Source organism: Arachis ipaensis, chromosome B01 (genome assembly GCF_000816755.2).
Source record: "Arachis ipaensis cultivar K30076 chromosome B01, Araip1.1, whole genome shotgun sequence".
In the NCBI taxonomy this organism is placed as follows: Eukaryota; Viridiplantae; Streptophyta; class Magnoliopsida; order Fabales; family Fabaceae; genus Arachis; species Arachis ipaensis.
In genome coordinates, this window is record NC_029785.2 from 7,600,211 (window position 1) to 7,616,431 (window position 16,221).

Genomic DNA, 16,221 nt, shown 5'->3' on the forward strand with positions numbered 1-16,221 from the left:
AATTTTAACATAAATAAAAATATTAAAAATAAAATTAAACGTTAATTTTTTTTTAAAAAATCACATATATTTAAGGAAAGAACACACTTTACCTGTAATTAACACATTATAGATTTTTGAGTGCTTTGTGATGGGGTTTGAAACCGTGTAGTGGGAATTCCCTGGGATGGATGGTTTTGGTGGACCTATGTACATTGGATCTGGTTGCTTTCATAAGAGGGATACACTATGTGGAAGAAAGTTTAATGATCAAGAAAGCTTGAAGCATTGGAATGGTGAAGATATAAACAATGACCAATCAATAACAAAAACAAGCTTGCATCTATTGGAAGAAAAGTCAAAGGCTCTTTTAAGTTGCACTTATGAGAATAACACACTATGGGGAAAAGAGGTTTTCTTCTTTCTCACATCTTTTCAATTTTGATAGTAATCTTTTTTTTTTCTTTTTAGTACTCTAAAAATTAGGGACAATATTGAATACTTAATTAAAATATTAAGGATGCAAACAACATTTTATTTTGACATGTTGATCTGTTTATGAATCATTTAGATAATTTCAACTATAAAAGTATTACATCATAAAATTGTTTTAAGATGTTAGGATAAGAACAGAAGCAAAAGAAAATTATGGGAAAAATTGCAATCACCCTTCAACATTATTATAGAAGACAATAGTTTAACCTAAATTTGGTTATTTAAAACTAAACTTTTTTTCGAAGGGCACATGTGAATAAATGATTGTAGTACTAGTAATAGTAATAATAAAAACAAGAGTAAATTACATTAACATCATCCGTAATTAAATGATATTACACATGTTATATTTTGATTTTTCATATCTATAAGAATAAATATTTTTTTCGATTTTTGACTATTTATTGAAAAGTTAAATTAAAGTGTCTCTTCATAATTTAAAAATCTTTAATTAATTTTCAATTATTTAAGTAATGATCTAAACAGTTTTGGTAAACAATAATCTGCTGATGTGTTATGCTGCTTAGACTAATGATAGAAGTCGTTTAGACCAATAATTTAAATAGGTGTAGACCGATTAAAATTTTTGAATTTTAGAGAATACTTTGTCTTTTGAAAAAATAGTAAGACACCAAAAAAGACATTTACTTTATCTATAATAATCAAACTTATATTTATGAAAGAAGATAATTCCATATTTTATAAACTATAGATATACCAAGTTTCACATATGGCAAAACACATACGTGTATTCTCTCTATACATATAAGAGTATGAGGTCATGTATAGAATAAAAAGTTAAATTAGTCTCTGAAAAATTATTTATTTTTAAAATTAATCTCTGAATTCTTTTTAATTAAATTTGTTTTTTAAATATTTTAAATTAGTTATTTTAATATTTTTATCACTTCTACCCCACAAGACACACTTAGTAGTTCTAATTGGTAGCTAACATGATAAGTTTATGAAATTAGATAAAATCAACTTTAAATTGAGGAATTCCAATACCTCAAATTGGGAGTGGATCCTCTCCAGTGAAGAAAAAACTGGATGGTGTCAATTGTGATCTCTCACCCTTCATTATTCTCTCTCTTATATTTAATTTTGGCCTCACTTATAAAGTTAATGGTGAAAGATCACACTGCATTTCCTCAAGTGTTGAAAAAACTGGAGAGAATCCATTTCCTCTCAAATTCTCTCCTCAAATAGGTTTTGATTTGATCTGATTTATTTCATAAATTTATCATGCTAATAGTCAATTAAAACTCATATGTATGTATTGAGTATCACTTAACGTGCCACATTAATAAATTTTGGCGCCGTCAATGAAAAAAATGAAAGAAAGACTAACACCACTAGTTTAAAATTTTTAAAAGATAAATTTAATTAAAAAAATTATTTAAAAATTAATTTCAAAAACGAGTGATCTTTTACGAACGAATTTGAGCATTTATTCTGCATAATATTGCTTAATATAGTTGTATAGTAGTTAAAATAATTTATGTTATGATGATATATGATTGGATAGATGGGACTACTATATGGTTGTGCAGTGGAGGATGTTATAACTGGTTTAGCTATACAATGTAGAGGGTGGAAATCAGTGTACTATAATCCAAAAAGGAAAGCTTTCTTAGGAGTATCTCCAACCACATTGCCAGAAGCATTAGTTCAACATAAGAGATGGTCTGAAGGAGGATTCCAAATTCTGCTCTCTAAGTATAGTGCTGCATGGTGTGCTTATGGATTAATCAGCCCAGGACTTCAAATCACATATTGTTTTTACAATCTTTGGGTCCTTAATTGCTTGCCAACTCTTTATTACTCAATTTTCCCTTCACTTTGTCTCCTCAAAGGGATTTCCTTGTTTCCACAGGTACCAATCATCATCATGTTTTAATATATAAATATGATCACAGGTTAAAATTGAAGGGTAAAAATATATAAAGGTTAACATTTATGTTTCATTGACATTCTACTATTAAAGTTCAATTTAACTATGATCTCAATTTAAGAATTTGATCCATCCATCCATCCATATTCACTCTTTTTCCCAATGTTCATCCTTGGGACTATCTTCTTTATTTATTTTTAAATAATACCCAAAAATAGTTTCTAAGAAATTTAGTCGGACATTTTAAGTTTTAACAAATTTGAACCACTAAATCAATCCTCCAGGTTTTATTTAGATTGTTTGTTTATATAAAAGAAATAATACGAAAATTTTAAAAATAGTTAGTCTAATAAATAATGAAAGAGATTGATTTGTCCAATTTTTTGCCCAAATTTAATACAAGGATTGATCTGTCTAATAAAATCAAAGGTTAAAAATTGATTTGGTGATTAAATTTTGTTGAGAATTAATTTGTCAGACTAAAAAATCCTTGCAAATTGATCTAGGATATTACAATATATTCTTTTTTGTTCAAATTTCAAGCAAAGATGTACTTCCTAACTAAATGTGTTTTGTTTTCATGGATCATCAGATGTCAAGTCCATGGTTCATACCATATGCATATGTCACACTTGGTGAAAATACTCAATGCTTGTTGGAATTTTTGTGGTCAGAAGGCACAATAAAAGGTTATTGGAATGACCTAAGGATGTGGCTTTACAAGAGAACAAGCTCATACTTATTTGCCTTGATTGACACCATCTTCAAGTCTCTAGGGTTTTCAAGTTTAGACTTTGTGATCTCAGCTAAGGTAGCTGAAGAAAATGTTTCTCAAAGATATAAGAAGGAGATAATGGAGTTTGGAAACTCTTCCCCAATGCTCACTCTTCTTGCAACACTAGCATTGTTCAATTTGTTTTGTCTTGTTGGTGCCTTATTCAAAGGTGGTCTTGGAATGTTGATGGTGTTGCCATTGCAAGTTCTACTAAGTGTGGTGTTGGTTCTCATCAATTTGCCTTTGTATGAAGGCCTCTTTCTAAGGAAGGACAAGGGAAGATTTCCAACCTCTGTTGTGTTTAAATCAATGGCAGTGGCTCTAAGTGCTTGTGTTCTATCAAATGTGAATGTCTTCACTATAATTTAGAAGACTATTATGTTTTTTACTAAGTAAATATTTTATTGTTCTGTTTTTGAGACATTGACTAGAGAGATATGGAAATAGGAAAAAATTGAATTATGATTTCTTTGTCATTTGAATGTCATGAAAAAAAAAAAAAATCAGATATACAAGACTTTGGTTCTAGTGCTATTTATTCAAGTGTTGAACAAATTACTCCCATTTAAATCCCTTTTGCAAGTTTAGTTTCATGAGTTTCAGTGTATACATGTCACTTTTGTTTTTATGTTTTTTTTTCTTTGGAACATATTAATATATTATTAGGCTATTGGCAAACTCGGAGAATAGATAATTTATGAAATCCGAGGTTTTATTTGAAATGTTAACTGGAAAGTCATAAATTTAAGACTGGTACTATTTTACTCGAACTATTTAAAGTAATGAATTGTGTTTTGAAATGGCTTGTTAAAAAGAGATCTATGATTTAGCTTTATTTATTAAGAAAGGTACTATATTTTTTGGGAGCAAGACCTTTTAGAAGAAACTTATGTTTTAAGCCGTTTTAAATGTGAAAAGGGCTTATGTTCCTGAAATCAACTTGAGGATTTCAATCGGAGGAGGTTATGTGTTTGTGAAAGAAGGTGAATTTTGATTGATAAAACCTCATTTTTTACAATGTTTTAGAAAGAAGTTTAAAGTATTTTTTAAATTTTGAATTTTGCTCTGAGCCGTTGGGAACGCTTCCGATTTTATCAGGCAATTGAAAGTGCTTTTTGGTCTAAGTAAAAGAAATGGTTTTGAAAATTGTTCGGAGTAATCGATTACCTAATTTGGTTTGGCTTGAAATCTGTTTTATTTATTCAAATTAAAAAGCTAAGGTTTTCAAGATTTTAAACAAATATGAGAAAATGAGTTATGTTATTCTCTCCTAAAGTCTTGAGACTCTGTTGAGAAATTTTGTTACCAAATCCTGTTTTAGGGTGAATGATTTTGAATCTCTAAGAAGAGACTTTTAAATTGGTATGGTTTTTGAAATATTTTGGAAAGATGTTGTGGAGGACAACTGTGTTTTAAAAAGGGGAATTTACGTTTGACGAAAAGAGGCTTATGAGCTTAAAGTGATTTGAGAAATGAGGATTTTAAAGTTAAGATTGAGATGGATTGATTTTTGGCTTCCAAGTAAAGAGATTTGAGAAAAAAGTGACTTATGGCTTGAATGATGATGAATAAATGAATATGTGGCTTTTGTACTTCTTTTATCTGAGATACGAGTTTTCTTGGGTAAAGTACCGCGGCTTGCCACCACGTGTTCCTGGTTGAGACTTGACGAATGGATTTTCGACGGTTTAGAATTTCACAAATGAAATCTCGTTGCAAGTATAGTTTCTAAACCAATCACTAATCCTTTCATACAAAAAGTTGTTTGTCACTAAAACAAACCCCTAAAATTTATAAAACGAAGTATTCAAACCTCGGGTCGTTCTCCCTAGGAATTGTAATGGAGTGTCTTGTTAAATGAACACAATTATTATGATTTACCTTGAATTGAATTGAAAGAGAAAGGAAGGAACAAAAGTAGATCTACAACAAAATGCAAGAACAACATAAAGGAAATTACAACAAAAGGATGGAAGAAGAATGAATGTAACAACAAGGAATTGAGAAGATAGAAGTAGAAGAAGATGAATTAAAATCTAGATCTAAGAACTAAACCTAATCCTAATTCTAGAGAGAAGTGAGAGCTTCTCTCTCTAGAAACTAACTCTAACTACTAAAACTAAGCTAATTGGTAACTAACATCTAAAGTATGAAAAGTCTTCCCATTCCCCCTTCAATCCTTGACTTAAATAGCATCAGAAATGAGTTGGATTGGGCCCACAAGGCTTCAGAATTCGCTGGCCACGAGTTGCATTAAGTGGGTCATGTGCCACCATCGGCGCGTCCGCGTACCGTGCGCGTGCGCGCCCCTATGCGCGATGCAACTAAGGCAAATCTTATATCGTTTCGAAGCCACGGATGTTAGATTTCCAACCCAAGAATGAAGTAAGGGTATGGCATTTATTCAATGGAAACTAACTAAATGCAATCTACCTATATGCAACTATCTAAATGAATGCAAGTGCTTGGTCAAAATAAATCAATTCCCGAGAAACATATATGCACAAGGGCTAAGGACTAGCAAGTCTAATCCACAATTGAATTGAGTTATTAAATATTTTTACAAACTTGCATGAAGAATGATGATCATAGGTGAAAACATGTAATTGAGCATCGAACCCTCACCGGATGTGTTTTCACTCTATTCGCTCAAGTGTTTAGGGTTGATTCACTCAATTCTCCTCTATTTCATGCTTTCCAAGATTTGTTTTTCTTCTAACAATCAACATTTATTTCATGCATGCATACAAGTATCATGAGGTCTTTTCATTGGTTGTAATGGGGCTAGGGTCAAGGTAGGATGCATATTTGGTCAAGTGAGCTTGAAATTTGAATCTTTGATAAGCTTAAACTTCCCACATAACCTATGACATCCTATACAATTAAGTTCTAACCTAACTACCCATTTTCTCACTTTTTCACATGCTCATGCATTTTCTTTTCATTTCACAACTCATATGCATTGATCTTATTGAGCTTCACCTTGGGGCATTTTGTCCCCTTTTTATTATTTTTATTCTTTTTTTTCTTTCTTTTTCTATTTTTTTTTCTTTTCTTTTCCATATTGTTTTTCTTATTATTTTTTTTTCTTTTTATATACAAGAACCTCAATGCATAAGGTTTTACATTTGATCAATACATGAGTATGTACCCAATTCCCAATATTTCCAATAACATCACAAAACTACCCTTTTATTCACCCAATGTCCCAAGGTTCCCACACTTGAATGATACTCACACACACTAGCCTAAGCTAATCAAAGATCCAAATTAAGGACATTTATTGTTTTTCGCTTTAAGGCTAGTAATGTGCTAAATTAAAGAATAAATGGGTTAAGCGTAGGCTCAAATTTGGCTAACAAAGGAAGATAAAAGGTAAGGCCATTTGGGTAAGTGAGCTAAATGAAATGATGGCCTCAATCACATAAATGCATGAATACACAAAATAATGGACATAAAGAATCAAATAAATCAAAGATTACAATCATAGAAAGAGAATAATGCACACAAGAAGGAAGAATAAGTGGTTATAAGATGTAACCACACCGTTAGGCTCAAATCTCACAAGCTTATGTTCTTAGCTCATAAATCATGTTCCACAAAATATATAATTCAAGCAAGTTCTATGAAAAGTTTTCCACTCAAATCAATTGGTGCCCTATAGATAGAAATCCTTGGAAAATTTCATTATTTTGACTAAGCTTATTGTGTATATATGCAAAAATAAGAAAATGCAACAAAAATCCAAAAAACCTAAAATGAAATGCAAAAGTGTTGGGATTAGAAATTTGTCACCCAAAATCGCCGACCGGTCGGACGACCTCCCCACACTTAAAAGTTTGCACCGTCCTCGGTGCACTCAAAGATGAGCAAGGGGGTACGGCGACTCTCTGGATCGCTGTGTGTTCTTTCTCTTGCTTCCAATTTTGCTTGCGGTGCATTATTTATGAAAAACAAAAATATAACACCATAAGATGAGGGAACACAAAAACAAGGAAGCATACATTGTTGGAATGAGGTATTAATCACTAGAATTGAGTGAGTGAATTAGTGTGACATTAGGAGAATAGGGATGTGAGTTCTAAATTAGGCGCTTTTTAGAACACACATTAGCATAAAAAGTTATGTCACAAAAGAAGCATGTACATCACTCGTCCTAGTGTGCTTGGGATGCTTTAAGTAAACTTGTAAGGTAAAACAAGCATTAAAGAAGCACGAGAGCATTCAAGCTAAAAGCATATGGATGCATATGATCATGAAGCACAATGCATTAAAATAATTGCTCAACATCCAATGTCAAGAGATTGCCTAATCAAAGAATAGGGTTCAAATCACATGGTGGCCAAATCATGTAATTCAAGAAGGGCTACGAGCTCGAAGGCAATTCTCATCACTTGGTATTCTTAAAAGGTAGGCATGAAAAACTCGAAACCAAGTGGCAAAAGGTAACCTCAACAATAGAATCCAACAATGATTATAAACATAATGATGTTAAGATAACATCCCTTCTTAAAACTCAGCAGCAATTAATGGTAGACAAGAATAACAATCCAACACTTACAATGAAAAAGAGAAAATGAAATGAAAACTAACTAAAACTAACTAATGAACCAACTAACTAACTAATTAACTAACTAACTAACTAATTAACTAACTAAAATAAATGGTTATCAATGGTGTTTGGGAGGTGTTGGATGAGTGGTAGAAGGAGGGAAGAAGAAAGGAGAAGGAAAGAAATGGAAAGGGGAAAAGAAAAGAAGTGGATGGAAGAGAGGGCATCCACGCGTACGCACGCATGGCGCGCGCGCGTCGTTGGCTTATTTCAAGAGTGGCGCGTACGCGTCATGTGCGCGTGTGCGCAAGTGGGGTTTGTGCCAGAGGCACAACGTTGGCGCGGCGCAGGCACAACTCTCTGGAAAATGTATGGAGGTTGGAACTTCTCAATCCACGCGTGCGCACGCATGGCGCGCGCGCGTGGATGGTCGAAAATGCTGGAAGTGTGCGTACGCGCCATGTACGCGTACGCGTGGATGGTGCTCTGTTTTTCAAAAAATTTTTTCTATGTTTTTTTTTTTGCACCAATCCAAGCATTCCAAACCTCCAAACAGCTACCAAAACACCATAAAACCTTATTTAACATACTAAACTACCAATTAAACTCAACTATCTAAACAAAACAAATATGATTAGGATCATATGGTTCTTGGATTGATGGACATGAATATTCTTCCATGGGAGGTTGTGGTGGAAAGTAGTATTCATCTTGTAGTTGGAAATTTTCATATATTGGAGGTGGTTCATCTTGGTAATAATGTGGAGGAGGTGGCTCTTGAAAATATTGATGTTGGAATGGTGGTGGTTCCATGTATGGTTCATATGGCTCATAAGGTGGTTGGTATGGTGGATAAGAATTAGGGTCATATGGAGGTATTTGGTGAAAATAGGCTTGTGAGTGTGGTTGAGGTTCATGTTGAGGATATGACTCATAGGCATATGGTGGTGGTTCTTGAAAGTCACAAGGAGATTCACCATAGCCATTGGGTTGGTATGCATCATAGAATGGCTCTTCCTCATAGTGCATTGGTGGGGGTTGTTGCCATGATGATTGATCATATGTATATGGCTCCACCCACCTTTGGTCATCCCATCCTTGATGCACATCTTCATTGAAGTTCCCATTTCCTACAACATAGTTGTAATCACACTCATAGCCAAAGTGAGAATTCATAGTAAAAGTAAAAATAAGAAACAAAAGTTAACAAGAAATAATGAAACAAAGTCCTAGAACAAGCAAAACTAACAAGCAATCCAAAAATCAAGCTATTCACAATATTCACATATATACAATAACCAATAACATAACACCATTACAACTCCCCGGCAACGGCGCCATTTTGACGAATGGATTTTCGACGGTTTAGAATTTCACAAATGAAATCTCGTTGCAAGTATAGTTTCTAAACCAATCACTAATCCTTTCATACAAAAAGTTGTTTGTCACTAGTACAAACCCGGGTAAAAGGTGATAAAATCCCCAAAAATCAATACAAAACAAACCGTCAAATTGGGGTTTGTCAAGACTCAATACTCTGTTGACCCTACGACGTAAGGGTGACCGGGCACGTATAAATTCCCGGGAATGGTACCCCCATTGAGCGATTTGATATATATATATATGAGAAAAAGTTATGCATAGACTCATGGGATGCGCGTCGGGGGACAGTCCAAAGGTTTAGCAAACCGGACTTGTCGGGTTGGCTTGATAACCGACAAATGAGACTCATCAGCCATAGGGCAAGCATTCATTATATGCATCTACGTGACATTGTTTGGGTGTGCATATTGTAATTGGTTTGCCTACGTGAATAATTATGTCTAATTGCTAATTGCTCTACTTAATATAACTGCTTGATTGTGTCTGAACCTTCTTACTTATGTTTGTGACTGAAAATTGGTTGGATTGTGGGGATTGACTATTGATTGAAATGTTTGGGCCTATGGCCGTGATTGATTATGTGATGAGCCGGAGGCCGTGAATGGTTTGTGTTTTTAGTTTAGTAAAGTATGAAAAACTAAACTGGTTCAACATAGACTTAATGAACCTATGCTTGGAACAGTTTGGTCATTCATCCTGCCTAGGAAAAGCTATTTTAAAAAGGTTTGGATTTTTGGAGAATTAGTGGATTTCTCTTTTAAAAAGGATTTCGAATTTTGAATGTGGATCTATGGTTTTGAAAAGATACATAAGGTGGGTAACAATCACTGTACTTTAAAAACATTTTATTTTCACGTATCCTATTATAATAATTCTGCAACCCTATAGTGAGAACCCTTTCGAGGACGATGTTCTCACTCCCCTACAGGTATTTCTTTTTTAGGGTATGGACAAAGAAGTCACGAAGAGTTTATTCTGTTTTTTATTTATATGATGTATTGTAGTAATTACTTTTTTCCTCGCCTTTATCCTTACAAGTTCTTATAAGAGGGATAGGAATTTGATTATGTAATGCCTGTAAAAAATATTTGAGTATATATATTTATATGTATTCTCTGTGAGTATTGCACTTTGCAATGTAAGTATGGATGTAAGTTTTTGAAAAATACGATTTAAATTTTTAAACAGGCTCATATTTTAGTATTAAATATTATAAGAGTAGTCGTAATACCCGAGTTATCAGAGTGGCGTAGCCGGAAGCGTATCATTTTGATAGCTAGGGTGTTACATTATGGTATCAGAGCAGTCTTTCTTGTAGAACCTGAGGAATGGACTAACTATGCTTCAATTGCATACTCTAAGCGTCTGTCATGTAGTAGGTCTTGTTCGGATAACAAGAATTAGAGAGCTTTATGCACATGACAGTCTATTGATAATGCCATTAGTTTTGCAATGCATAATTCCTGGTATTGAGTTTGGTCGGCTTAATAGCTAGTGGATTATGTATATGAAAACACTCATGAGTGATCATAGACGATATACGAGTTATAGATAACGCGAATCGTGGGTTTTGGGAACGTTAGAGAGTATTTCTCAAGGTTACTCGGTTATGTGTCTTGAATTCTGTTAGAATCATGTGACTTGTTCTTTCCTAGTCTATCTTGAAGTTCTTGTTGCCTTTTCTTTTGAATAGTAGTTTGATTTCTTCAACCTTATTCCTCTGTTCATATGCATTCTTGTTTGATTCTAATTGCATATGTCTGCTTAAAATCCTTGGTGTATTTACCTTCTCTGTTTAGGCACTTCCTCTTGAGTCATGTATTCTTTGATATATATTTTTGAACCTATTTTGATGCAGTATACCTTTTTAAGTTCTTATTCCGAGTCCTTTGTAAACAAATTGTGATTTAGTTTTTCTCTTATTTGACGATAATTACAGCCATTCTTCAAATCTTAACAAAACCGCTTTTGATTTGATATACACTTCTCTATATAAACTTTGAAAGTTCCTTAAATAGTTTAAAACTAATTATTTCCAGTACCTCGCCTGTTCCTTCTCTGATTTATGGAAATATATTTACTTTAAATACAACTTGATTTTCTAACAACTTTATTACAGTTTTTACGAATATCTTTATTTGATTATGTATTTAGGAATTCTTCAAAAGAAAGATTTTTGCCTCTTTTCCGTTGATTTTCATTTGACAAATTTCACTTAATTTATTTTTAATTTGAATTTGGTTTAGTATAACACATTGTCTATGCAATTGTTGTTTTTTTAAAAGTATTGGGTTCATATCCTTTCTTTTAGGAATAGACCAATTCCTTTTTAAGCTTTTCACTTCTTTGAATGATATACCTGGTTTTGTTTTTAATTATTCTTTTACTGTTATGAACATCACCATTAGTCTTAGTTTTCCTTCTCTTGTGAATCTCATACTCGTCCGAGTCATCCTGAATTTGTTTCAATCTAGTGCACCGTTTGTCCTCTTATTTGTCTTTGTTTTGTGAAAGGTTCTTTCTCGAAAATTCACTATTGATCGAGTTGTCTTTCCTTACGAGTTTTGTATTCTTTTGGATCGATTGAAAGCTTGTTTGATGTCTCATGCCTCGTGAATCTTGTTTGAACTCCCTTGATTTAAGATCCATTTTCATATAGCTTGATTTCTTTTTCAATACACCTTAATATTCTTGAATGTCCCTAGGTGATAGCGATTTCAAGTGTATTCTTGAAGTTTTGATGTGAATTTTTAAAACAAGTTTTGGATTCTCTTTTTAAGAAATTTTAAATCAATTTTTCTCGCTTAATTGCATCCATAGCTATTCTTTAAATTTGACAAAGTTGTTTTAAAGTTGGCATGCGCTATTTTAAATAAAGTTTTAAAAATCTTCCTTAATTAGCGGGAACCTGTCTGTTTGCAACGCACCACTTATTTTCTTTACTGACCTATAAGCAAATTTTACCTCGGATTTTTTTTTCTAAATGGAGTTTGAATATAAACTTTGAAAGTTTGTGTAGTTTAAAACTTTACCCCAAACTTTCCTTTTCTAACAAAATTTGACTCCTTCCAACTTTGCCGCGATTCCATTGCACAACCTTATCTGATTGAGTACCTACATGTCTTTCGAGAATGGTGAGACATTATTTTGGCCTTAACACAATTGATTTTCATTTTTTCCAAACCTCACATATTCTGTCTTTTACTTGGAAACTATTTGGATGAAATGCAATTAAATTTTCTTTTGACTATATTGCAGTTTTAATATATGTTTTTGTCATCCTTTTGAAAAATGCGAGTTACATATCTTTTCTTTTAGAACATGAGGTCTCTAAGTTGAGAGTTCTCTTTCATGTTGATATACTTCTCTGTCCGCTCTTGTACTTCATATAAAGAGGTCAGATGCTGCTTTGATATGGATTAAGAAAATGACCCTTCTCTAAAGCCATTAACTAACCCCATTATTACTTCTTTGGGAGGCAAATTATGTATTTATAAGTAGGCTTTGTTAGACATTTCCATATACGCTCAGAGAGTCTCTCCGTCTCTTGTTTACCCCTAAGAGACTTGGAGCATGTTTGACTTTGTCCTTCTAAATTGAAAATCGGGTAAGAAGCTTCCTTGACAGGTCATAAAAGCAAGTCACCGACCTGGGTGGTAAGCTATCGAACCACTTTATTACTGTTTTGGTTAATATTATCAGGAAAGCCTTGCAATGCTTCGTATCGAATGTATCCGCCAGATACATCCTACTTTTGAAATTGCTAAGATCATCCTTGGGTCGGTTGTACCATCATAGAGATTCATGTCGAGACTTTTAAAATTTCTTGGAATCCTAACCCATATGATCTCTTCTATGAATGGATCTTCTCCTCCAAAACGGCTTTCTTCTCACTCTGTGTTATTGGTCCGATTCTGTAGGTTAGCTTCTAATTTCAAAAACTTTTCCTCAAGTTTCCTTCGACGTCGTACCTCCCTTCATAGATCTCTTTCGGCTTTCCTTTGTCGTTTAATCTTTTGTTCGAGTTGCTCCAACCGGCCTTGATGTCCGTGTATGAGTTCCATGATCTCAGTTGGGTATGGGGGCTCTTCGTTCTCAGGTGGATGTAAATCTAACTGTAGTCGTCGGGTGCGAGAATTTCGTGATGTTCATTCCTCATTGGGATTACTTGTTCCTTCGTGTATGGGGTATCATAAGGGCTCGGCCGTCGTTTTGAGGTTCTGGTTCTGGTTCTGGTTCGTCCGCTATGGTGGGGTGTAGACTTCCAAGTCCCTGGCAACGGTGTCAATGTTCCTAGGGTTACTTGAAACAGTGACTTGGGTCTGAACGTGAGGTCCAGACTTCTTCTGAGGCAGCGTCCGACTTGTGCTGGTGTCGAGATGCTGTCGTCTGAGTTTCTCGTGAGGAGGTGAGGTGTGGTACTTGCAAGAGACTTCGATGCTTAAGTTAGCAAAGGTTTTAGGCAGGTTTTTTAGTAAATTAGGTCCTGAATATACCCAAGGGTCTCAGTGTATTTATAGTAGAAAAGATAACCACCTTTTAGAGTAGTTCCATCTTAGATGGTGGATGGCCGTTTTTTCTTTTCTAGGGAAGTTATTTAGATCTCCTTTCTAGGTGGATAAGAGATATCTTAGGAGTTAGTTACTTATTCAAATAAGTAAGGCAAATTCTCGTTGTAGCGCCCGGCCTTTATGAGGTTGGGTAGAAGTAAATGAGGCTACCTTCGTTGGGTGGGCTTTATTTCTTTTGGGCCTGCTTTCATTTTAGGTCTGGGTATGAACATTACTTTCAGTAAAATAATTTTCTTAAAATAAAATTCTCAACAAATATAATAAATTATAAATAACTCATTATTTTAATTTTTAAAAGTTTGGGATGTTACCAGAAAAAATAGCTTCAACTATTTTGTTTGAATATAGTATAGCATGCATTGCTCAACTTAAGGGTGGATACATTAAAAATGATAGAACAAAATATATTTCTTCCAAATTTTTTTTCACTCATTACCTTCAAAACCAAGAAACAAATGATGTTCAACAGATCTGCTCAAGTGATAATTTGGCAGATTTATTTACAAAGTTACTTTCAAAATAATCCTTTGAAAGATTGATACATCAAATTAGGATGCGTCGATTTCGAGATATTAGATATTGTCGACAAGAGGGAGAAACTGTACTTTTTTTCCTTGGTCAGGTTTTTATCCTTATTATTTTTCTTGACAAGATTTTTAATGTGGTATACCTCATCACAAAAGATATTGCACTCTTTTTTTTTCACTAATTTTTTTTTCATTAGATTTTTCTTTAGTAAAATTTTATTGAAGCATAATCCTAAATGAACATTCAAGAAGAGTGTTGTGATATGATGTCCATTAATGATTTGACTTTTTTTATAATATGGGTACCTCAATTTCTCAATAAGAAGAAGAATCAAGTTTTTTAAATAGATTAAATTAATTAAGTTTAAAAATGTGAACTTGATACGTGTATAAATAAAAAGACAAGGTCTCAGATAATACACACACAAGATGAATAAAAAATATTAATACTACATATTAATGAATTTATATGAATCATCTCAGTTGCTATGGATTGTTAGAATTTGTTCACGAATAAAAAACAAAAGTTGAAGAATGTCTCCATAAACTCAAATCAAAGTGTGTGTCTGATAATTAATTGTTGGACTTCTGTACAAAATCTAAATTATCTTTGCCTCACTGCATATTTTATTGATCAAGATTAAAAGTTGCAAAAGAGAATTTTTAATTTTTATCTCATCAAAAATCATAAAGGTGAAATAATTGGTAGGAAGATAGAAAAATATCTTTTAAATTGGAGAATAAGTAGAGTCTTTAGCTTCACAGTTGATAATACTGATTCAAATGATGTTGCCATTTGTTACTTGAAAGGTAGAATGGAGGATTAGAATTCACATCCTTTAAAAGGTAAACATTTGCATATTAGGTGTTGTGCTCATATCTTGAACTTGGTGGTGAATGATGGTTTGAAGGATGGTAAAATTAGGAATGCTGTTAGATATGTTCGTGCTTCTCCTAGTCGCATAGATAGGTTTAAAAGTTGTATTAAAGAGGCTAGGATTTAAGACTGCTCTTGTGTGTAATTAGATGTCCCTCTTAGGTGAAATTCTACTTACATAATGCTTGATAGTGCTTTAAAATTCCAAAAGGCCTTTAAGAGATTAAGTGAGAGGGATGTAGAGTTTGTAATGATGCAAGGGGGCATTCCAAAGAATGAAAATTGGGATAATGCAATATGTTTTGTGAAGTTTTTGAAGATTTTTTTATGTAACAAAAAAAAGTCTTGGGCTTTATATTTGTGACCTCTTCTTCATATTTTCATTAGTTTTGTTCAATTCTTAGTTTTTTGAAGACTTGGGCTGATAGTAATAATATATTACTTAAAGGTATGGCTACAAAAATGAAGGCTAAACATGATAAATATTGGAGTAACTTGAGGAACATGAATATGATGATTTTTGTTGCTGTGGTACTTGAACCTAGATATAAAATTAAGTTTGTTGAGTGGAGTTTTCAAAGGTTGTTTGAGAAGAAGGATGCTGATTTCTTATGTGGTAAGGTGAAGGAAGTATTCATCGGCTTGTTTAATAGCTATAGGATTGCTCTCAATAGCACACCAATTTGTACAACACAGCCAAGATGTGGATATGGATGATAGTGCCTTTGATGATGTTCGCTTTGCAGCAGCATTTGAAAATGATGTACAAGCAAGTGAGAGTGTCAACACAAATGAAGTGAATTTATATCTCATGGAGTCCTTGAAAAAATCAGTTGATCCAAGTAGTTTTGATATTTTAATTTGGTGGAAAGTGAGCTCTAACAATTACAAATATTCTGTTCTAAATCAAATTGCGAGGGATATTCTAGTTATGCCGGTGTCAACAATTGCTTCTGAATCCGTTTTAGCATTGGAGGTAGAGTGCTTAATCAATATAGAAGCTCTCTTACCCAAAAATTGTTGAAATTTTGATTTGTGCACAATTGGTTTTGAGCTAATTCATTGCCAATTGACCTTGAGGAGTCCTTTAAAGAATTTGAAAAACTTGAGAAAGGTAATATTCTTTATTATTATATTTTATTCTATCTACATATATTAATTAATTTTA

The 16,221-nt window shown here is 33.3% G+C and overlaps 1 protein-coding gene across 1 annotated transcript in view; it reads left to right on the top strand.

Annotated features, from left to right (window-relative positions):
* The window catches only part of LOC107645456 (cellulose synthase-like protein E1), a 10,591-nt gene extending 6,914 nt beyond the window's left edge, over window positions 1-3,677 (top strand). The window contains exons 5-7 of the mRNA XM_021107833.1: window positions 152-391; window positions 2,003-2,350; window positions 2,961-3,677. Coding sequence (XP_020963492.1) covers window positions 152-391; window positions 2,003-2,350; window positions 2,961-3,512 — 1,140 coding nt within the window. The 3' untranslated portion in view covers window positions 3,513-3,677. The remainder of the gene's footprint in view (window positions 1-151; window positions 392-2,002; window positions 2,351-2,960) is intronic.